Source organism: Ranitomeya variabilis, chromosome 5 (genome assembly GCF_051348905.1).
Source record: "Ranitomeya variabilis isolate aRanVar5 chromosome 5, aRanVar5.hap1, whole genome shotgun sequence".
Classification (NCBI taxonomy): Eukaryota; Metazoa; Chordata; class Amphibia; order Anura; family Dendrobatidae; genus Ranitomeya; species Ranitomeya variabilis.
The window spans coordinates 556590563-556614012 of record NC_135236.1 but is presented as its reverse complement, the minus strand read 5'-3'; the positions used below and the strand labels follow the sequence as shown (position 1 = coordinate 556614012).

At 44.7% G+C, this 23450-nt stretch overlaps 1 protein-coding gene across 4 annotated transcripts in view; it reads left to right on the top strand.

The window, feature by feature from the left end:
• Positions 1–23450, top strand: part of NSD1 (nuclear receptor binding SET domain protein 1) — a 159238-nt gene that overhangs the window by 113427 nt on the left and 22361 nt on the right. For all 4 annotated transcript variants that reach the window (XM_077265941.1, XM_077265940.1, XM_077265943.1 and 1 more), the window contains exons 18-22: positions 5487–5756; positions 6188–6304; positions 15143–15284; positions 18835–18941; positions 19753–19942. In XM_077265941.1, the coding sequence (XP_077122056.1) occupies positions 5487–5756; positions 6188–6304; positions 15143–15284; positions 18835–18941; positions 19753–19942 (826 nt within the window). The remainder of the gene's footprint in view (positions 1–5486; positions 5757–6187; positions 6305–15142; positions 15285–18834; positions 18942–19752; positions 19943–23450) is intronic.

The following is a 23450-nucleotide window of genomic DNA, read 5'->3' as shown; positions in this document are numbered from 1 at the left end:
GGGAGAGACTATGCCCGAAACATTTTATGATGCAAACATTATTGTACTTAAAAAAGAAGGGAGGGATCCCCTGGAGTGTGGATCGTATCGCCCCATATCACTAGTAAGCGTAGATTACAAAATTTTCACTAAAATATTGGCCACTAGACTAAATACGCTCATATTAGACCTTATACACCCAGATCAAACTGGCTTTATGCCTGGGAAAAGTACTTCTATTAATATCAGGCGGGTCCAATCGGTGGTTCAGTATAGCTCTCTAGAGCCGGATAATAGTTGGGCGCTGGCATCGCTGGATACGGCCAAGGCATTCGACTCTCTCGAGTGGTCTTTCCTCTCCGCGTGTCTGCAGAAATATGGTTTTGGGGAGAAATTTATCAGGGGGGTAGACACGTTATATAAGAATCCCAAGGCGCGTGTAATTGTAAATAACTCCACTTCTGATTCTTTTACCTTACACAGGGGAACCCGTCAGGGATGTCCTCTGTCCCCCGCTCTCTTCGCCCTTGCGATAGAGGCTTTAGCAATACGCATAAGATCTTCCAAGGACATCAAGGGAATAAATATTGCGGATCGTGTGGATACCATTGGCCTCTATGCGGATGATATGATAATATTTATGGATAAAATAGAAGAAACTCTACCACAAGTGACAGCAACCATAGATAAATTTAGTAAATTCTCCGGCCTATATATAAACTGGGATAAGTCTGCCCTGATGCCTTTATCTCATACTTCGGTTCCCTGTCTCGGGGCTCTCACGTCGCTACCTGTGGTTTCCAACTTCAAATATCTGGGTATCCATATGTCTCAATATAGTCGGTTGGACCTACAACAAAACATTTACCCACTGTTGGATTTGGTCAAATCTAAATTTATAACCTGGAGTAGACTCCCCCTCTGTCGCAGGTCGCATTAATCTAATTAAAATGATACTGCTTCCCAAACTCAATTACTGCTTTCAACATGGTGCTGTACCAATACCCAAGTCATTTTTCGCAAAATTAAACTCCTTAATCACATCCTTTATATGGGGGAAGGCCAGGCCCAAACTTAAATTATCTATTTTACAGAGACCAAAAAAGGGGGGTGGGGCGGCTTTACCAGACCTTTATTTGTACTACCTTGCTGGGCAGGCTAAGGCGATAAGCAAGTGGATGCCTAATAGCTCCCTACCTAATTCCGAAAGTCATTTAATTCATTCTGCCCGGATTGATTGCCCACTGGGATTTTTGGAGATGGAGAAATTTGGTGCTTGTCGTCTGTTGCCTATGCTCCGACTAGCGAGATTGGTATGGAGACAAATAAAAAGAATTATTAAATTTGTGGATGTCATAGCTGAAATGCCACTGTGGAATAATGGTTATATACCAGAATTACTAAATCACCCATCCACTGATTTCTGGGTCTCTCATGGTGTTCTCTCGGTGAGCGATGTACACAACCAGGGGGTTTTTGTAACCTTTGAACAATTACAGAATAATTACAACATCCCTAGGTCTCAATTCTTCCGGTATTTACAACTAAGGTCAGCTTTCCAGTCGCACATACGAAATGTAGGTACGGGTCGGGCGATCTCTTCTTTGCCTTTGATAGGTATCCTCAAATCGCAGGGCCCTCAAGGACTTATTTCCTCTCTATATACATATCTACTATCCATGGGAGATAGGTCTGTCATCAATTCTGTCAAGGGGAAATGGGAGGAACTCCTTCCCGATGTACTGGGAGAGGAGTGGGAAGATATTCTTGAATCTTCAACTAAAGTTTCCCCTGCAATCAATAATAGGATGACCCAGTTATATATCATATATCAAGCCTATTTGACCCCGACACGACTCTTTAAAATGGGTCGCCTATACTCGTCGGATTGCTTACGGTGTCATGTGCCTGATGCAGATTTTATCCATATGATTTGGAGGTGCCCTGTAGTCCTCCATTACTGGAGAGAGGTAACGACATTATTAACGTCTTTATTGTTGATTCCTGTCCCGCTCGAACCATTGACCTGCTTGTTCGGGGTGTGGGATACGGAGACCTGGGATCATTATACTGGGGTCTTTCTCCGGGAGACGCTCTTTTTGGCAAGGAAGGTATTGGCGTTAAGATAAATGGGTGGTTACCCCCTGACCCTTAGAGTTTGGATTGATCTGGTGAACTCGATTATCCCATATGAAAAAACAATGTATCAAAATAGAGGTTGTCCAGGTAAATTTGAAAAGATATGGGGCAGATGGAATTCCTCTTATTGTACTCTATAGTCTGCACTGACTAGACATCTACATAGAAAGGTGGGCTTGTGGTTTTCGGGGGCATCGCTTATAGAGCAGGATCCAAATCTGTTTTTCTTTCGGCGACTAACTGTTAATGGTTAAAGTTGTTAAAGTTGTATAATAGGTATTTTCTTATAAGGAACTATTGATTTACCATGTACATTCCATCACCTTTGTAACTTCTAACATGAGGATGTTTTGCAACTATTTGTATTTTACGGTATAATTAATGATGATAATTGCAAATGTGTGCAATGTTTGTTTATTCTGAACTAATAAACGAATTTAAAAAAATAATGTCCCGAGTCCCCCCCCCCCCCCCCGTACAGCTCCCCTATACACAATATGATGCTCTTATACATATTACAATGCCCCTTCACAGTATAATACCACCATCACAGTAAACTAACCCCTTTGTAGCCGACAAACTGATGGCACCAACACTGTATGATGGCGCACTCGCTCTAATCCCCACACTGTATGATAGCCCCCTAGATAGCCTCCATATAGTATAATGCACCAGATGTTCGCCTCATATGCCGCTATATAGTATAATGTACTTCCTATAGGCCTCCACATAGTATAATGCACTCCCAATAGGCAGACTCTATATGGTATAATGCACCCCCATAAGCAGAGTCTATATGGTATCATGAATCCCCCATAGGCAGACTCTATATGAAATAATGCACCCGTCCATAGGCAGTCTCTATATGGTATCATGCACCCCCCCGTAAGCAAACTCTATATAGTATAATGCACCCACAGAAAATAAATACAATACGCTCCTCTCCTCGTTCAGCCGCATATCTCTGGACAATGGGTGCCGACTAGTAACGTCAACGCGACTCCTGTCAGTGTCTGCGTCGGTAACGTCAGACGCTGAGGGTGGGATGATGGAAGAGGGAGCGAGACGCTCCCACTCTCATCAATGCTGTCAATTGTATTGGCATGTAGCCAACAGTTGAACTTGAAATGGCGACTGGGTGGCAGAGCAGGAAGATCAAGTCTCCCTGCTCTGCTGCAGTGTGTTACTGTATGAGTTCGCTGTGCACGCCGATACAGTTACAGTAGCGTAGCTCCGGGTGGGCCCCACAGAGCTTGGAGCCCGGGGCGACGGCCCTCTCTGCCAACTCTCCAGTAGCTACACTACAGGTAATGACCATAAAATTGGCAGTAGCCTCATTGGGCGACACAGATCGTGGGTGTATGCTGCTGCCACTAGGTGATAAACACAGTTAGCTCCTCCTCTGCACTATACACCCTCCTGCTGGCTCTTAGCTAGCCAGTTCTTGCTTAGTGTCTGAAGGAGGCACACGGACGGGTCTGCTATTCAGACCCAATTCTCTTTATTATTTTATTTTTACCTTTTACATTTTTGTTTTTACTTTCTACAACGAAGGCGCGACGGATCCTTTCAAGGCTCCGATCTCCCCGAATCATCAACAGGCGAGCACGGAGAGTGTCACCTCTCCGTATCCTCACCTGCGACGTGCCACGCCTGAGCTGATTCTTAGGGGAGATGGGTCTCTTCAAGGGCACCGATCTCCCCACACCCTGCACGGTCGAGCACATGGAGTGTCGTGTCGTCTCCACGTACCCTCTTCCCTAGCCAGGCCTATTGCCGGACAACTGGCCCTGTCCACCCACTCCTGAACTCCGTGGATGTACAGCGGCCCCTCTCTTCAGCGTCCGAGCAGCCCCCACTGTCCCACCACTGTTAAAGCGGATGGTACAAGGAGGCAGACGGTTCCTCTCCATGTCCCTAACAAAAGGGATGGTGGATTGAGGTTTAGCCCTCTATCCCTGCACCGTCCACGCTGCAATACCTGACCTGCAGCAGAAAAGTAGAGTGCGCGCGCTTTGCTCGGCGCTGAAACCCAGTCATCCGCGGCGGCTCCATGCCGGGATGTGCATGGTGAGTGGATCCAGTCAGCGGTGGGCCTCTGCAGTGGAATATTCACATGCTGACAGGTAGCCTCAGCTTCCCTGTGACCCACCTCCCTGAGGTAGCGCTCCGGCTGGCTGCAACAATTTAGCCCCTGGTTTTGGCCGATGTGTAGGCCGCATCCCGGAAGCCCCGCCCGCACTATGGCGTGCTAAGGCGACTCCGCCCACCTCTTCTGGCACTTCTCACCTATCATGGGAACGCTCGCTTCTCTCGGCAACGCCCCTCTATTCTACCCCTGGTATTGCTCCCGCCGGCTGCAGAAATTTAGGCCCCGGCTTGGGCCTATTCATGGAAGTCCAATGGGTGTCGTGGTCCGGCACCTCCTATCTTCATACGATGACGTCCTCTTCTTGTCTTCCTGCCGCGGCTCTGGCGCAGGCGTACTTTATCTGCCCTGTTGAGGGCAAAGTACTGCAGTGCGCAGGCGCCGGGCCTCTCTGACCTTTCCCTGCGCACTGCAGTACTTTGCTCTGCCCTCAACAGGGCAGATAAAGTACGCCTGCGCAGGAAGAAAAGAGGACGTCATCGCATGAAGATGGGAGGACCCGGACTGCGACACCCATCGGACCCGAATCGGGACCACCCCGGGGTGAGTATAATCTAACTTGTTTTTCTTATCTTTCAGGGTACATCGGGGGGCTTATCTACACCATTCCAGAATGCTGTAGATAAGCCCCTGATGCCGGTGGCTGCAGCTCATACTTGAATTTTGGGGTGACAGATTCCCTTTAAAAAAAAAAAAAAATGGTTGCGTAGGTTTGGTTGTGAAAATGAAAACCTTACCCCTTATAACCAGCACAATTGTTTTAAACTTTTTTTTGGGGGGTTACGAAGAGAAGTAGCCATGTGGGAAATGTTATTTATTAACTATTTTGTGTGACATAACTGATTTAAGGGCTTAAAAATGTAAAAATTGAAAATTGCAAACATTTCACCAAATTTTCCATTCTTTCACAAATAAACACAAGTCATATTGAAGAAATTTTACCACTATCATGAACTACAATATGTCATGAAAAAACAGTCTCAGAATCCGTGGGATCCATTATACTTCCAGAGTTGTTATTAGATAAACTGACATTGGTCAGAATTGTAAAATTTGGACTGGTCGGGAAGGTGAAAACAGGCTCGGAGGTAAAAGGGTTAATATGGAAAATGTATGTATTGATATATTCATTAAGCATATAAAGCAAAGCCTGCATTAATTCAACCCATTTCTGTGCTGTAATTTGTGTATGGCATAACTATCGAACTTTTGTTGGCAGGTGAACAAACCCGTCGGGAAGGTTCAGATCTTAACTGCTGATTTGTCAGAAATTCCTCGCTGTAACTGCAAGGCCTCAGATGATAACCCTTGTGGTCAGGACTCTGAATGCATTAATCGTATGCTGCTGTATGAATGCCATCCTTCTGTGTGCCCAGCGGGTGAAAGCTGCCAGAATCAGGCTTTCTCTCTACGTGAATATCCTGAAGTGGAGATTTTCCGAACTCTGAGCCGAGGCTGGGGGCTACGTTGTAAGAGTGATATTAAAAAAGTGAGTTTCCCAAGTTTCCTTTCTCTACATTACTTATCACAGTTTGTTTGCAATCATTAAAGTAACCATCATTCCATTTTTTTTTCTTTATCAAATAGTAAAAGTGTATATAAGAAACTTTTTCATATCTTATCAGACAAATCCAGTTCTATGGAGAATTTGTTTGCCTCTAGCTCCTTCCTCCTGTTAATCTTTCCCTCCCTATTGAGTTGCAAAAGCACAAACTATCATCTCTTACCTCTGTAATGGAAAAATGTAAATCCATCTCCACTGAAGAAATTTGAGACTGAATGATGAGCTTATTCTCTTGATTTTATTTTTTACATGTACTATATTTTAGGAAATAAAAACGTTGTTACGCTTTAAATGTATAAAAGTTGTTGTTTCTTCCTGCTCGTCATCTTTTCTTTTATATTCTGTACTCCTTGTAGGGTGAATTTGTTAATGAGTATGTGGGAGAAATGATTGATGAAGAAGAGTGTCGTGCTCGTATTCGCTATGCACAGGAGCATGATATCGCAAACTTCTACATGCTTACTCTAGATAAGGTAATATGGATTTACTTATTCTTAAAACTGGTAAATCAATGTCTGTCTATTCTATTGTGAGCCAGTGTACTGATATCTGGAATATGATATTGAATGTTTAGGGAAATTCACATTTGTGTGTGGCTAGCATAAGGTCTAATTAAAGCCTAAGAACTGTCCTGTAACATGTTGAGCCAAATTGTAGTTATACCATAAGCCCTAACTACAAATGGAGCCCGCGTGTGTGGAGCAGGCTCAGGAGTTGGATCCACTCCACATTCAGCAGATGTCAACTGTTATGCAGCTGGCATTTTTTCCTAGCTGCCTCCGTTAGCTTTTCTAAAGCAGCAGCAATCAGGACTTTAAAAAAAAAAATAAAAAATGTGCTCAAGATCTAACAGGAATGTACACTGTTCAAAATAATAAAGGGAACACTAAAATCCCACATCCTAGATATCACTAAATGATATAATCCAGTTGTAAAGCTTTATTCATTACATGGTGGAATATGTTGAGAACAATAAAACCTAAAAATGATCAAAGTAAATCACAACTAATATCCCACGGAGGTTTGGAGTTCGAATGATGCTCAAAATCAAAGTGGAAAATGAAGTTACAGGCTGATCCAACTTCAGTGGAAATGCCTCAAGACAAGGAAATGATGCTCAGTAGTGTGTGTGGCCTCCACATGCCTGTATGACCTCCCTACAACGCCTGGGCATTATCCTGATGAGGCAGTGTATGAAATCCTGAGGGATCTCCTCCCAGACCTGGACTAAAGCATCCGCCAACTACTGGACAGTCTGGTGCAACGTGACGTTGGTGGATGGTGCGAGACATGATGTCCCAGATGTGTTCAGTCGGATTCAGGTCTGGGGAATGGGCAGGCCAGTCCATAGCTTCAATGCCTTCATCTTGCAGGAACTGCTGACACACTCCAGCCACATGAGGTCTGGCATTGTCCTGCATTAGGAGGAACCCAGGGCCAACCGCACCAGCATATGGTCTCACAAGGGGTCTGAGGATCTCATCTCGGTACCTAATGGCAGTCAGGCTACCTCTGGCGAGCACATGGAGGGCTGTTCGGCCCTCCAAAGAAATGCCATCCCATACCATTACTGACCCACTGCCAACCCGGTCATGCTGAAGGATGTTGCAGGCAGCAGATCGCTCTCCACGGCGTCTCCAGATTCTGTCACGTCTGTCACATGTGCTCAGTGCGAACCTGCTTTCATCTGTGAAGAGCACAGAGTGCCTGTGGCGAATTTGCCCATCCTGGTGTTCTGTTGCAAATGCCAAGCGTCCTGCATGGTGTTGGGCTGTGAGCACAACCCCTATCTGTGGACGTCGGGCACTCAGACCATCCTCATGGAGTTGTTTTCTAACAGTTTGTGCAGACACATGCACATTTGTGGCCTGCTGGAGGTCATTTTGCAGGGCTCTGGCAGTGCTCCTCCTGTTCCTCCTTGCACGAAGGCTGAGGTAGCGGTCCTGCTGCTGGGTTGTTGCCCTTCTACAGCCCCCTCCACGTCTCCTGGTGTACTGGCCTGTCTCCTGGTAGTGTCTCTGGACACTACGCTGACAGACATGGCAAACCTTCTTGAAACAGCTCGCATTGATGTGCCATCCTGGATGAGCTGCACTACCTGAGCCACTTGTGTGGTTGTAGAGTCCGTCTCATGCTACCACGAGTGTGAAAGCACAACCAACATTCAAAAGTGACCAAAACATCAGCCAGAAAACATTGGTACTGAGATGTGGTCTGTGGTCCCCCACCTGCAGAATCACTCCTTTTATTGAGTGTGTCTTGATAATTGCCAATAATTTCTAACTGTTGTCTATTCCATTTGCACAACAGCATGTGAAATTGATTGTTAAACAGTGTTGCTTCCTAAGTGGACAGTTTGATTTCACAGAAGTTTGATTTACTTGGAGTTATATTCTGTTTAAGTGTTCCCTTTATTTTTTTGAGCAGTGTACACGGTGTGCAGAATTATTAGGCAAGTTGTATTTTAGAGGATTATTTTTTATTATTGATCAACATCTATGTTCTCAATCAACCCAAAAGACTCCTAAATATCAAAGCTTAATATTTTTGGAAGTTGGAGTGTTTTTTTTTTTTTAGATTTGGCTATCTTAGGAGGATATCTGTTTGTGCAGGTAACTATTACTGTGCTGAATTATTAGGCAACTTAATAAAAAACAAATACATTCCCATCTCATTTGTTTATTTTTACCAGGTAAACCAATATCACTGCACAAAATTTAGAAATAAACATTTCTGACATGCAAAAACAAAACCAGAAAAAATTAGTGACCAATATAGCCACCTTTCTTTGACACTCAACAACCTTCCATCCATAGATTTCAGTTGCTTGATCTGTTTACAATCAACATTGAGTGCAGCGGCCAGCACTCTCCCAAACACTGTTCCGAGAGGTGTACTGTTTTCCCTCCCTGTAGATCTCACATTTTATGAGGGACCACAGGTTCTCTATGGGGTTCAGATCAGGTGAACAAGGGGGCCATGTCATTATTTTTTCTTCTTTGAGACCTTTACTGGCCAGCCACGCTGTGGAGTAGTTGGAGGCATGTGATGGAACATTGTCCTGCATGAAAATCATGTTTTTCTTGAACGCTACTGACTTCTTGTACCGCTGCTTGAAGAAGTTGTCTTCCCGAAACTGGCAGTAGGTCTGGGAGTTGAGCTTCACTCCATCCTCAACCCGAAAAGGTCCCACAAGTTCATCTTTGATACCAGCCCATACCAGTACCCCACCTCCACCTTGCTGGCGTCTGAATCGGAGTGGAGCTCTCTGCCGTTTACTTATCTAGCCTCTGGCCCATCAAGAGTCACTCTCATTTCATCAGTCCATAAAACCTTTGAAAAGTCAGTCTTAAGATATTTCTTGGCCGAGTCTTGACGTTTTATCTTGTGTTTCTTGTTCAAAGGTGGTCGTTTTTCAGCCTTCCTTACCTTGGCCATGTCCCTGAGTATCGCACACCTTGTGCTTTTTGTTACTCCAGTAACGTTGCAGCTCTGAATTATGGCAAAACTGGTGGCAAATGGCATCTTGGCAGCTTCACGCTTGATTTGCCTCAATTCATGAGCAGTTATTTTGCACCTTTTTTGCCCAACACACTTCTTGCGACCCTGTTGGCTATTTGCCAAACTTTTGAAGCGTGATCACCGAACAATCAAGCGTTTTATGGCACTTTCAAGACTGCTGCATCCCTCTGCAAGACATCTCACAATTTTGGACTTTTCAGAGCTCTTCAAATCTCTCTTCTGACCCATTTTGCCAAAGGAAAGGACGTTGCCTAATAATTAAGCGCACCTTTTATATAGGGTTTTGATGTCATTAGACACCACCCCTCCTCATTAGAGATACACATCACCTGATTTACTTAATTGGTAGTTGGCTCTCAAGCCTGAGCAGCTTGGGAGTAGGACAACATGTATAAAAAGTATCGTGATCCAAATACAACTTGCCTAATAATTCTGCACACAGTGTCCTTTCTAACAGAGGTAACTACCTAACTGTTGTATCCAGCGCCAGTCATTGACTGCTCCTGCCTGAGATTCTGCTGCTGCCTGTCACCATAGCAGTAGTTTCTTTTCCTGTTGACAAGGTGGGACTACTGCCGTCATCCTGATTGACAGCCGAATTCCTCCCAGTTAAACAGTGGAGAGCCGGCTGTCAGTGGGCAGTGACACCAGTAGTCCTGCCCTGTCAATAGAGAGAAACTGCCTGTCTGCTGATGTGACATCAGCGAAAGTCTGTGACAACTCTGTGCCGGTGGAGAACGGCGCCATGCGCAACAGGCAAGGTAGGTAGCAACTATATTCCTGGTAGTACTTGGATAAATTTATTTTTTTAAGTCTTGGATAGCCCCTTTAACCACTTGCCATAACAGACAGCAGCTTGTAAATGCTGTAATTGTGCAATTGTGGACCGACTCCCATTGGGTCCCCTTCGGAGTGATCATGGGGTGGCTATGGTTCACCTTGGCAGCTGGGGGCCTGGTGAGAACACCCCATTGGTTACCAACTTGGTACTTTTGTGAAACCCAGCCCACCCTATATATTGCAATACACACAGTAGTATTTCATTATATATAAAATGTGATCAAAGGGATCACTGGTCCAACTCCCGAAGTGACAATATCTATTTCTGATATTTTGATGCCCGGTGGACACTGTATTTTTATACACTGTTCTTTTGCACAGATTACCTTTTTATTTGATAATTTTATGGTTCAATAAATCCTAATCCATATGGTAGAAGTCCGAAAAAAAGTGAACCGCCAGGAGGACAGGTTTTTTCGGTCAATGACTCTCCAAAAAAATTCAATAAAAACTAAAAGCACTCAAAACATATGTACCTCAAGAGTATCGATAAAAACACAAGTTCACCATGTGAAAAGAAATATTACCCAGCTCCATTGATTCCTTCACAGCTTAATCTCATTTGGAATTTTTGGCCCATTTTTCAGTACATTTACCGCTTCACAACCTTTGACGCACCCATACGTCCTGGTTGGATAGGGGTTTCTGATCTTTGACGTATAGGTATGTCATGGCAATAGCGCATTCACAGGAACTGTGCTCACTGTGCTGCCGGTAGGTGGACTTATGTGACCCAAGAGAGACCCGGATGTCACTGCCAGGAGCGGCGCCCAGACTGCCCTCATCTGTTTAACCCACTAAATGCCGCAATCAATATTGATCACAGTATTTTAGGTTCTAGGAGATGGAGGGGGCTCAGTCTCCCGTCCAATGCACGACCTCACATCCTGATTGTTGTCATGGCAACCCAAGGTCATCTTGATGACCTCTGAGAGCCTGTTAGGCCATTCCAGGAGCATAGTTTTAACCCATGGGATTGCAATTAATTTTCCCAAGAGGCCACATGAGAAACCATGACCCTTGTGGAGGGCTGAACCAATGGGCTGAAATTAATACTACTCAATATTAAGTGATAACATTAATTATTTAATATTGTATCACTAAATAGTGAGCAGATTTAAGGCTACGTTCACATTTGCGGTGTTGGGCGTTGCGTCGGTGACGCAACGCATAGCGCATGCAAAACGCATTGTTTTGTGACGCATGCGTCCATTTTTGGCTTGATTTTCGGCGCAAAAAAATGCAACATGCAGCGTCCTCTGCGCCCTGACGCTTGCGCCAAAAATGACGCGTGCGTCACAAAACGCAAGACAACGCATGTCCATGCGCCCCCATGTTAAATATAGGGGCGCATGACGCATGCGTCGCCGAACCTGCGCCCGACACAACGCAAATGTGAACGTAGCCTAAGTACACTGATATCCCCCTATATACCATAAGAGTCTACACATAGCTTCCCTGTATACAGTACAATCACCAAGATAGCCTCCAATGTACATACAAACATCCCATACACATGGACAAAAAACTTGCCTCTCCTGTCTCCAGTGCACTGACTCTTCACAGAGCACAGCTGACACTATGGAATGACAATCGCATCAGCTGTGTCACGCTGATTGGTGGAAGGGGCCAGCGGATCCTCCACCAATTTATTCACGGCTGTCCGCATCCTGAAGTTGCAAATGGCAAGGCACTGTGCGGCCTGTAGGCCACTGTTTCAACTTTTCAGCTGTCTCTGTCCACTGGCCGGACTGGAACAGCCTGAGGGCTGGATGTGGCCCATGGCCGCACTTTGCTCAGGCCTGGTCTAAGAGGCTTCTATCGTAATACTGGCATTCTGGGGCATTTCAATGCATTATTCCAGTGATAAGAGTAATAAAACCTCAAGTCCCATAGAGAGACATAATGCAATAACAGGTGATCAAAACATTGTATCTACCCCAAAATGGTATCAATAAAAACATAAGCTTGGTGCGCAAAGAGTCCTCACCCAGCCCCAGATCCCGAAAAATACTATTTTGATCTCTGAAAATGGAAAATGGTGCTGCTTTTTTTTTATTATTATTATTTTTTTTTTTTATAGCATTTATACAAACTTTGGATTTTTTTTTTTTTTTTTTTTAACCACTGAAGTATCTGTGAACTTATAGTGACCTGGAGAATCCTAATAGGTCCGTTTTAGCATTTATTGAACATGGTAAAGAAAAAAAGGGGGCTCCTGTAGCGCGCGATTCCCTAGTTTTCCTCTGGGTATGTCCCAGTCGGCGCTGAAAATTTAGTCCAGGCTTCGGCTTATGCTAGGCCGCAACCCGGAAGCTCCACCTGTGTCACGCCTGTGGCTCCACCAACGCTCTTGGAGCTTCTCGCTCGGAGTGAGACTGCCCTTTCTGCTCCCGGCGGCCATTTTTTGCTTACTGGCCGCCTCGGTCTCACAGGGCCTTATCCCGGCAAACATACTATCACCCAGCCGGGTCAATAACACCGGGAGGACCAGTCTCACAGGGCCACAGGATTTGGGTAAGAGCTATGCTGCAACACCCATTGGCCTTTCTCTGCAGTATTCCACCTGTGATTAGCCACCACTCTCTCTATTGGGGTATTGAGTCAGGACATACTGGGGTACACCATGTCATTCTCCCAAGACATCCAAGAGGGCCACCAAAGCAATGTTTTTTACCTCATGTACCACCTGCTAGACCTCGTTGCCACGGGGACAGAGTACTCCTCTGTCAGGCCTGTGATTCCGAATGCGCTGAGGAGCCCTCCACCGCTACCAAACCCAGTGTACTTAGTCCCCCTGAGTGGGCTTCGTCACTGTCCAAGCCCATGGCTTCACTAGTTAAAGCAATTGAGTTCCTCCAAGACCCCCTCCTCGGGTCAGGGCATTCGTCTGCCTGTCTTAGAGGGTTCCTCCACCACACGGGAACCATCGGCCTGCAGTCAAAAGATACACTGGCATCTAGAAAATTGACCCATAGCATGTCTCCTGGGCCCTCTCATACCTCGGCATCCGTGAGCCCCGTTTCTCGCTCCCCCTCACCAGAGGTTCACAGCGACAAGGACGGGCACCTCGACTCACCGGATTATCAGGCGACGATGGATAGTCTCATAGAGGCTGTCAACCAGACTTTAAGGGTTGGCGAGGACTCTACCTCCACCCCAGATCACGCGGTGTCCTTCAAAAGGACCAAACGTCCTCATAGGGTGTTTGCCGATCACCCCGAGTTTCAGGACATACTTCGATGACATAGAGAGAGGCCGGACAAACGATTCTCAGGTCAAAAGCCTCTTGAGGCGAGATACCCGTTTTCACCGGATCTGCGTAAGCAGTGGGTGAAATCTCCGGTTGATCCACCTTTATCTCATCTGGTCTCCAAAACCCTTCTATCCTTACCAGATGGATCCTCGATTTAAAGATCCTACGGACCATCTGATAGAGAACCTTGCTTGTTTGGTTTTTGAAGCCTCAGGCTCAGCACTCTCCCTCTTTCACCGCGACATGGTTAGCTAAAGCAATGGTCTCCTGGACAGATGTTCTGAGCAGAGCCATACAGGGTAGTGATCTTCTCTCGGAGGCAGCAGATCTGGCCAATCAGATTGCTTTGGCCGGGGACTATTTGGTACACGCTTCTCTGGACGTGGCTAACAACGCTTGTGGCCTCAAATGCAGCCTCTATTAGGCGGGCACTGTGGCTCAGGGAATGGCGAGCTGACTCTGCGTCCAAAAAGTCCCTAACCTCTCTGCCTTACCAGATCGGTCATTTGTTCAGAGAGAAGCTGGATCAGCTTATCTCTGACGCCACAGGAGGGAAGAGTAAATTCCTCCCCCAGCAGAAAGCTAAGAGACCCTTTCGCCGCCCGCAAGAGTCTTGTTTCCGATCCTTTCACAGCAATCCCGGTTCGTACAGTACAGCCAACTCTTTTGGATCTGGGCGCTCCCCTCATGAGGACAGAGGTCCCCAGGTTTCGTATAAGGCCAACGAAGTCGTGGAAGAGCTGACCTAAGCAGTCCAGATAGGATCCAGGTCCCATAGATTTTCACCTAAATGACACGTGGCATTATCCGGTCAACACCAGCAGAGTAGTTAGCCGTCTACTCCGGTTTCGTCATGCCTGGCTCTGTCGTTCACGATGAATGGGTCAGGGACCTGGTGTCCTCCGGATACAAAATAGAATAACCCCCCCCCCTCCCCAGCATGGTTCTTCCCCTCTCGTTCTTCCAAAGCGAAAGCGCGGACACGGTCCTTTAACCAGGCCATCGATTCGTTTCATCTAGCTGGGTCATTATTCCAGTACCAGAAAAGGAGAGGTTTGAGTGGTTCTACTCAAAGCTATATGTGGTCCCGAAGAAGGATGGAACAGTGAGGTCCATCCTGGACCTAAAACTCCTAAACAAATTTGTCAAGGTCCGGCATTTCAGGATGAAGTCACTCTGCTCTGTGATCTCCTCGATGGAGAAGGAGGAGTTCCTGTTTTTTCCAGTACACAATATGGTAAATATTATGGTGTCATTCAAACTTAAAGCTCATCCTGCAAAAAACAAACCCTCACACAGCCATATTGGCAGAAAAATGTAAAAGGTATGACTCTGAGAAGGTGAGCAAAAAGCGGAAATGGAAATACCCCTGGTCTTCAAGGGGTAAAAGAAATGCTGTCATTTATTACTACTCATCCTGCATAAAAAAAAACTAATTTAGGCAACGTTAGAAGTTTGAAGAAAAAATGCATAAAATTAACACGAAATTAAATGATGTCACAGTGGGAGCCCCATGACAACAATTTTAAAGTGAATTAATGTGTTGTTGTTTTTTTTTTTCTTTTTTTTTTTGTTTTTTTTTACTTTTCACATCCATGACGTGACACAATGTTCATTTTATTACTGGGCAATCTCTCTCATCTGAAAAACTAGTTTCCTAATCCCTGAGCTCCTATCTCTATCTTCTTTATAGGATCGTGTGATTGATGCTGGACCAAAGGGAAATTTTGCACGCTTTATGAACCACTGCTGCCAGCCAAACTGCGAGACTCAGAAATGGACTGTGAACGGTGACACACGAGTGGGTCTTTTTGCCCTATTTGATATTAAATCTGGTAAGAAAAACAATTGTTATATTACAATCAGGGCTGTGGGGTTGGGAAGCCAAACCTCTGACTACTCAATTTCCCTGACTTACGATTGTGACTCCATAAGCGTGCCTCACTACTGAGCATGTACATAAAGTGCAGCACAGATTCATCTCAACTACAACTCCCCAGCACTGCCTCACTGCTGAGCATGTACGTAAACTGCAGCACCGATTCATCTCAACTACGACCCCACAGCCCTGCCTCACTACTGAGCATGTACATAAAGTGCAGCACAGATTCATCTCAACTACGACTACATGGCACTGGTCTCTACTGAGCATGTACATAAAGTGCAGCACAGATTCATCTCAACTACGACCCCACAGCCCCGCCTCACTACTGAGCATGTACATAAAGTGCAGCACAGATTCATCTGGACTACGACACCACAGCCGTGCCTCACTACTGAGCATTTACGTAAACTGCAGCACAGATTCATCTCCACTAAAAGCCCAGATCCTCAGATCAGGAACAGAACAGACATTTATAGGATATATTTCAGAACTTTCCCAAATTCTTATGAAAACCTTTACAGCATATCCTGCATTGTACTGCTGTACCCAATTTATTGTATATTTTAGCAGTTGCAGTTGGTCCATTTTATTCCACCTCCACCAAAGTGGACACTGACTCCACGATTCCGACTCCACAGCCCTGATTACAATTTACTCATTTTTCCTGTTCCTTTTGTGTTCAGCTTTACCCATAAAATATTATTAGTGATGAGCGAATATACCGTATTTTTCGGACTATAGGACGCACCGGACTATAAGGCGCACCCAGGTTTTAGAGGTGGAAAATAGGGGAAAAAAATATGTGGTAAAATATTTAATAACATAAATAACATACTATTATTTGTGGTGTTATTATATATAATAGTACGTTATTATGTTGGAAGCTGCGGGACCAGTGTGGTGTCTGTGAAGTACTATATGAAGACACTGGAGGGTGAGTATAAGAATGGGGGCACAGGGCTTATAGTGAAAGCACCACTCCAGCACTGCAAAATAACACTGGAGTGCTGCTTTAAAATCCCATGGGAGAACTATAACTCCCAGCATGTCCTGCAGATCCTATGACATGCTGGGGGTTATAGTTCACCAAAGGAGTGGCAGAGTGCTTTATTGTGTTTTGTAAAGACTAACCTCTTAATTGTGGGAGCCAGCCTGTGGTGAGGTAAAAGCTGGAGCATCCCATGGCTGCACACACAGAGCCCTCTCTCTTGTTGCCTTTCCACAGCGCACGCGCAGGACATAAGAGGAAGCTGCAGATTCTAGGTGGGAGTCTGAAGGACCTATGATGATGTCAGAAGAGGGAGGGCACTGAGCTGCCATGTGATGCTCCAGCCCGCCCACTTCTGACATCACACAGGTCCTCCTTGTGCACCACAGACAGCTCAGCGTCCAGCACAGGCAGGTATGCAACGATCTCCTGGCCCCTGCTGCTGCTGCCTCCTCCCCCGGACACACAGATTCTCCCCAGAATCAGTGCTGGGGAAACTGTGTGTCGCTGCTTAAGTGCAGTATTCATTTGCTGCTCACAGCTCAGCTGATCGGTGGGCGGGGAGCCGCTAATGAATATCCACTGCACTTAATCAGCGGGGCCATGTGGTTTCCCCAGCAGCTGATTCCGGCAGCGGGGACATCCTGAAGTGGGATATCATTGCGATCCCACTCGCTGCTGCCCCCCTCCCCACATGCTATATCCGTACTATAAGACGCACCCACACTTTCCTCCCAAATTTGGAGGGAAAAAAGTGCGTCTTATAGTCGGAAAAATACGGTACTCGTTACTCGAGATTTCTTGAGCATGCTCGGGGGTCCTCCGAGTATTTTTTAGTGCTCGGAGATTGTTTTCCTCACCTCAGCTGAATGATTTACATCTTTGTCAGCTTGATTACATGTGGGGATTCCCTAGCAACCAGGCAACCCCCACATGTACTTATGCTGGCTAACAGATGTAAATCATTCGGCTGCGGCAAGAAAAACTAAATTTCCGATCACTAAAAAATACTCTGAGGACCCCCGAGCATGCTCGAGAAATCTCGAGTAACGAGTATATTTGCTCCTCACTAATTATTATAGATGCTTGAGACCACAATATTAAAAATTTTGTGCATAATCATGTCTACAGTGATTTTTTTTTTTTATATATATATTGGCAGGTATTTAGTAAGAGATCCAGTAACATAGTTGGTAAATGCTGCTACTGAGTTTGAAAATGTTAGGCTACTTTCACACATCAGGTTTTTTGTTTCAGTCAGAATCCGGCTAATATTGGAAAAAACGGATCCGTTGCAAATAGAGAAAAAACTGATGCAACGTATCGGTTTTTCTGCCGGATCCGATTTTTATTTTTAACATGGAGTTTACAGTGACTTTCTGGATAAAAGGAGAGAGAGAGGATGCATGAGTTCAATGGAAAATGCTTGGAAAACCGGATTCATTGTTTCACATCTCCGTTTCACGCGGTTTTGGTCGGCTCCGTCACTGTTTGCTTTTTTCGCCGGACAAAAAAAACGTTCCTCTGGACATTTTCTCCCTCCGCCGGAAACGACTGTTTGGACGGGTCCGGAGGAAAACGGATGAAACGTCTGCCCATCAGGCGCAATCCAGCGCTAATGGATGCGGCTTAAAAAAAACAAAAACGGATCAGTTTTTTTCAAAACTTGCCGGATTGTGCCTGAAACAAAAAACCTGATGTGTGAAAGTAGCATGTTTAAAGAATCACTCCTTCAACATTTTTATCCTCTTAATATATAGCAATCATATTATATCGCACTTTGTACTTTAATTGCTCAATTTGCCTTTATGCTCAGTTAATTCTTTTCTCTGCTCTGTGTAGAAATAGGAAGTCTCTTGTCCCTGCATTTATTATTCCCCTCTTCCAACCCCTGACCCAGCTGCTCCCTCCTCCCCCCATCCCCCACCAGAGACTTTTGCAATGATGACTTGTGCAGAGAAAATTGACCTCTTGTTTCTACATAAAGCTTAGATGGATTCAGATGGTCAGTTTTTAATCATGTGATGTCATAGATCTAATGGAAAAGTAAATAATTATCTGGGTAGAAAGGCAAAATGAGCAATTGTAAATATACAGTGCTATATAATATGATGAGAGCACTATATTTAGGGGATATGATTTTTTTTTTATGGAAGGAGGGCTTCTTTTAAGGGAAACTGTCCTCTGATTCCTGCTGTTTTAACCAAATAGCTTGAATCAGAGTCTGGCTGGGTTATTATAGTTGTGTTCACGCTTTTCTGTGGCATTTCAGATAAAACCTACTTTGAAAAGCTGACCAGGGCTTGTGTCTCTGCAGACTGTGCAGCAGGTTTCAGAGTAACGCTTTCCCAGCTGCAAAAGCACCGACAGGCATGGTTCAGGCAGCGTGAATCACATGGCCAATTGTTGTTTTTTTTGTTTGTTTTTTTTTAATCAATAAAAAAATGTTCTTAATGTTAGTTGATTTGATAAACAGTACATCATGGTATTTGTGACCATTTAACATTTTCAGGAACAGAATTAACTTTCAATTACAACCTGGAATGTCTTGGAAATGGGAAGACTGTGTGTAAATGTGGTGCTCCAAATTGCAGCGGTTTCCTTGGTGTTAGGCCTAAGGTATGTCTTGTAAAATGAAAACTTAAGATATGTGCGCACTTTTTTCTCTAGTTGGTGCATACATTTGTATTACATTAGAGGTTGTCAACTTTCTTGTTGAATAAAAAGGTTTTACATTGTATTTTTTTCCTTGAAGCTTGTAATAAATTCAATACTTCCGTATTGAGGGGATGAATTCTATGAAGACCTGTCCTACTCCTAGGAGTACAAGCCCTTTGTAGCCCCATGACAAACCATTGGTGTCCCACTGGTGTTCTTGAACCAACAAAATTCTCTAACCCCTAAAATGGCGATCGCAGCACCGAAGCCTTGGTTCATCCATGCACACTGTTTTATGTCAATGTTCCCAGAATACAAGCGTAACCTTAATCACCAAAACAGAACAGAACTTGGACTGACCCCATACCTGTTGAAGGAGCTTTTCTGCTTCCAGTTGCTTCAAATATGACATTATTCCTTTTTGGACATGAATTGAATTTCTGTTCCTAAAATGCAACAGACAAATAACATTTATGAATGCAAGTGTGATCCTAGCCTAAGGGTTAAACTGAAGTGATCAGAGCTAGCTCTGATTACTGTAGTTGCTTAGTGAGATTGCACTGTGTCACACAGCCAGCAGCTACCTCTATGCAGCAAACTGCAGGCAACAGGACCTGACCTGTAAATACTGTACCTGGGAATCCCTTGTTGAGGATGTGTTAAGCTGTGTCACTATGATGTTAAACGCTCTGAATCTCACCAATTGTGTTGTCATTGTGTTATGTTTGATATAAAACATAAATGACTAATTTTCCTCTGATTTCACACCCAGAATCAGCCAACTGCTCCTGAAGATAAAACCAGGAGGAAGTATGTGAAGCGCAAGAAAACGGTGATGGTTAAAGAACATGAAGATGAGTGTTTCAGTTGTGGAGATGGAGGACAGCTTGTATCTTGCAAAAAACCAGGCTGCCCAAAAGTATACCATGCAGACTGCTTAAGTTTAACTCGTAGACCTGCAGGTAAATGGATATAATTTTGTAAGATCATTAAAATGTCTATTTTAGGTGGTGCATCTCTAAAGACATGGATAGACCTGTCCCTTTCACAGTCTTGGGCTCTCACGCTGAACTTAAAGGGGTTGTCCAAGATTGTGAATTAGTGTCTGCAGTTCTCCGTGTAACTGCAGAAATATGAATCTTCACAGCGTGTGCACTGCACTCTGTCAGGATTTTTCCAGTGTTGGCAATTTGCATAGATGCGGTCACGTGCCGACTAGACGTACAGAATCTCACTCAATTCACCTGTATTAGTGAGGCCACTCGGCGTTTATTTGGAGTGTGGCTGGAAGTATGCAGATCGCATGCTTGCAGTTACATGATCTCCCACTCTCTAAACCGGCACCGGAGAATCCTGACTGCATGGGATGAGCGCTATGAGGATTCAGAAGCCTGCAGTCTAATTTTTTTTTCCTACGACTACAAAAATTGGGCTTTCTTTAACCCCTTAACAACCGAATAAAAAAAAATATTATGTACTTCAAAATGGTACTAAAAAATCTGCAACTCGTCCAGCCAAAAAAAAAAAAAAACCCGTATACAGCTGTTTGCCAAAAAATACGTTACAGCTCTCAGAATATGGTCATGGAAAAAACTTTAAAAAAACAAACATTTTTACTGTGTTGATAGTAGTAAAACCTAAAAAAAAAATTCTGAATGTAGTATCGCTGTAATCGCACCGACCCAAAGAATAAATCTGCCTCATCACTTATACCGTGCAAAAATAAAAATAAGGACAATTCTTGTACTTCTTTTTGTTCATTCTACCCCAACAAAATTGTAATAAGGCTCGGCTCACATTTATCTTGCGCTGTCCACTGAGCACTTTGGGGTTTCTGTGTAAATTCCCCCAAACTGCGATTCAGACAAAACCCCTGATGGGACCGCTCCTTATGAGGCAGGTCTTTTTTCTGGCGGTGTCCCATCATTTTAGGCGTCTTTTTAGCGCTCAAGTGTGGATTACTACAGATCTGTTCACACCTCAAAAGATGGATACCACCAGAGAGGACGAAGTACATTCAATATCAACCAAACCAAAAAAGAAAAATTAAAGACACAATAGTGTCATTGTATATGTTGCTGGACCAGAAAGCGGACTCTGATAAACCTATACGAGACATAGAGTACAAAGTCCAAATATATAAAAAATGTCAGTTTTTATTACAAAAATATAAACAATAACTTATATTTAAAAGATTTAAAAGAAAAGCGATGGAAAAGTGGCGCGCAGTGTCAAAAAAAATTCCATTGCACAACTCCACAAATAGACATATCATATCAGGCATGGGATTAAAAATGTGAGAGTAACATACGCTCTTTATAATAATATGACATGTAACAGAGCAGACAATAAATATTAATCAACTGACGAAGGTCAAAAGACAGACCCATTTGTATAGAAAACAAGGAAATATCTACATAATCGCAAAATTACACCATAACATGTGGTGAGGAAAGAGACAAACTATTATTATTATTATTTATTTATTGTTATAGTGCCATTTATTCCATGGAGCTTTACATGTGAGGAGGGGTATACATAATAAAAACAAGTACAATAATCTTAAACAATACAAGTCATAACTGGTACAGGAGGAGTGAGGACCCTGCCTGCGAAGGCTCACAATCTACAAGGGATGGGTGAGAATACAGTAGGTGAGGATAGAGCTCGTCGTGCAGCGGTTTGGTTGATCGGTGGTTACTGCAGGTTGTAGGCTTGTCGGAAGAGGTGAGTCTTCAGGTTCTTTTTGAAGATTTCGATGGTAGGCGAGAGTCTGATGTGTTGTGGTAGAGGGTTCCAGAGTAGGGGTGATATGCGAGAGAAATCTTGTATGCGATTGTGGGAAGAGGAGATAAGAGGGGAGTAGAGAAGGAGATCTTGTGAGGATCGGAGGTTGCGTGTAGGTAAGTACCGGGAGACGAGGTCACAGATGTATGGAGGAGACAGGTTGTGGATGGCTTTGTATGTCATGGTTAAGGTTTTGTACTGGAGTCTTTGGGCAATGGGGAGCCAGTGGAGGGATTGACAGAGGGGAGAGGCCGGGGAATAGCGGGGGGACAGGTGGATTAGTCGGGCAGCAGAGTTTAGAATAGATTGGAGGGGTGCGAGAGTGTTCGAGGGGAGGCCACAGAGCAGGAGGTTGCAGTAGTCAAGGCGAGAGATGATGAGGGCATAGACTAGGGTTTTTGCAGATTCTTGGTTGAGGAATGAACGGATTCGTGAAATATTTTTGAGTTGAAGTCGGCAGGAAGTGGAAAGGGCTTGGATATGTGGTTTGAAGGAGAGATCAGCGTCAAGGATTACCCCGAGGCAGCAAGCTTGTGGGACTGGGGAGAGTGGGCAGCCATTTACTGTAATGGTTAGGTTTGTTGGGGGGGTCGCGTGAGATGGGGGAAAGATGATGAATTCTGTTTTGTCCATGTTAAGTTTCAGAAATCTAGCGGAGAAGAAGGATGAAATAGTGGACAGACATTGAGGGATTCTGGTTAGTAGGGAGGTGATATCTGGTCCAGAGATGTAGATCTGTGTGTCATCAGCATAGAGGTGATACTGAAAGCCATGAGATTCTATGAGCTGTCCCAGGCCAAAGGTGTAAATGGAGAAGAGCAGGGGCCCAAGGACTGAACCTTGCGGGACTCCGACAGATAGGGGGCGAGGTGAGGAGGTGGTGTGTGAGTGGGAGACGCTGAATGTCCGGTCTGTTAGGTATGATGAGATCCAGGATAGGGCCAAGTCTGTGATGCCAAGGGATGAGAGGGTCTGTAATAATAGGGAATGGTCCACTGTGTCAAAGGCAGCCGACAGGTCGAGGAGGAGGAGAACAGAGTAGTGTCGCTTGCTCTTGGCGGTTAGGAGGTCGTTGGTGACCTTAGTTAGGGCAGTTTCAGTGGAGTGGTGTGACCGGAAGCCAGATTGTAGGCGGTCAAAGAGGGAGCAAGAAGAGAGATGGGAGGACAGTTCAAGGTAGATGTGGTGTTCCAGTAGTTTGGAGGCATAAGGGAGAAGTGATATAGGGCGATAGCTAGATACAGAGGATGGGTCAAGAGAGGGCTTTTTGAGGATAGGTGTGATGGAGGCATGTTTAAAGCTTGAGGGGAAAACACCAGTTGTTAGTGATAGGTTGAAGAGATGGGTTAGGGTTGGGATGAAGACTGTGGTGAGGTTTGGGATGAGGTGGGATGGGAGTGGGTCAAGTGCACAGGTGGTGAGATGCGATCTTGAGAGTAGAGTGGAGAGTTGATCTTCTGTAATGGTGGAGAAGTTGATTTTGGAGGTGGAGGGCTGGGAAGTCGGGAGGAAGGGCTCTGGGGCTTGTTGACCAAAACTGTCTCTGATGCTATCAATCTTCTGCTTGAAAAATGAGGCAAAGTCTTCAGCTGAGATGAGTGGGGAGGGAGGAGGTGCTGGGGGACGGAGGAGAGAATTGAAAGTGTTGAATAACTGTTTAGGGTTGTGAGACAGGGAGGATAT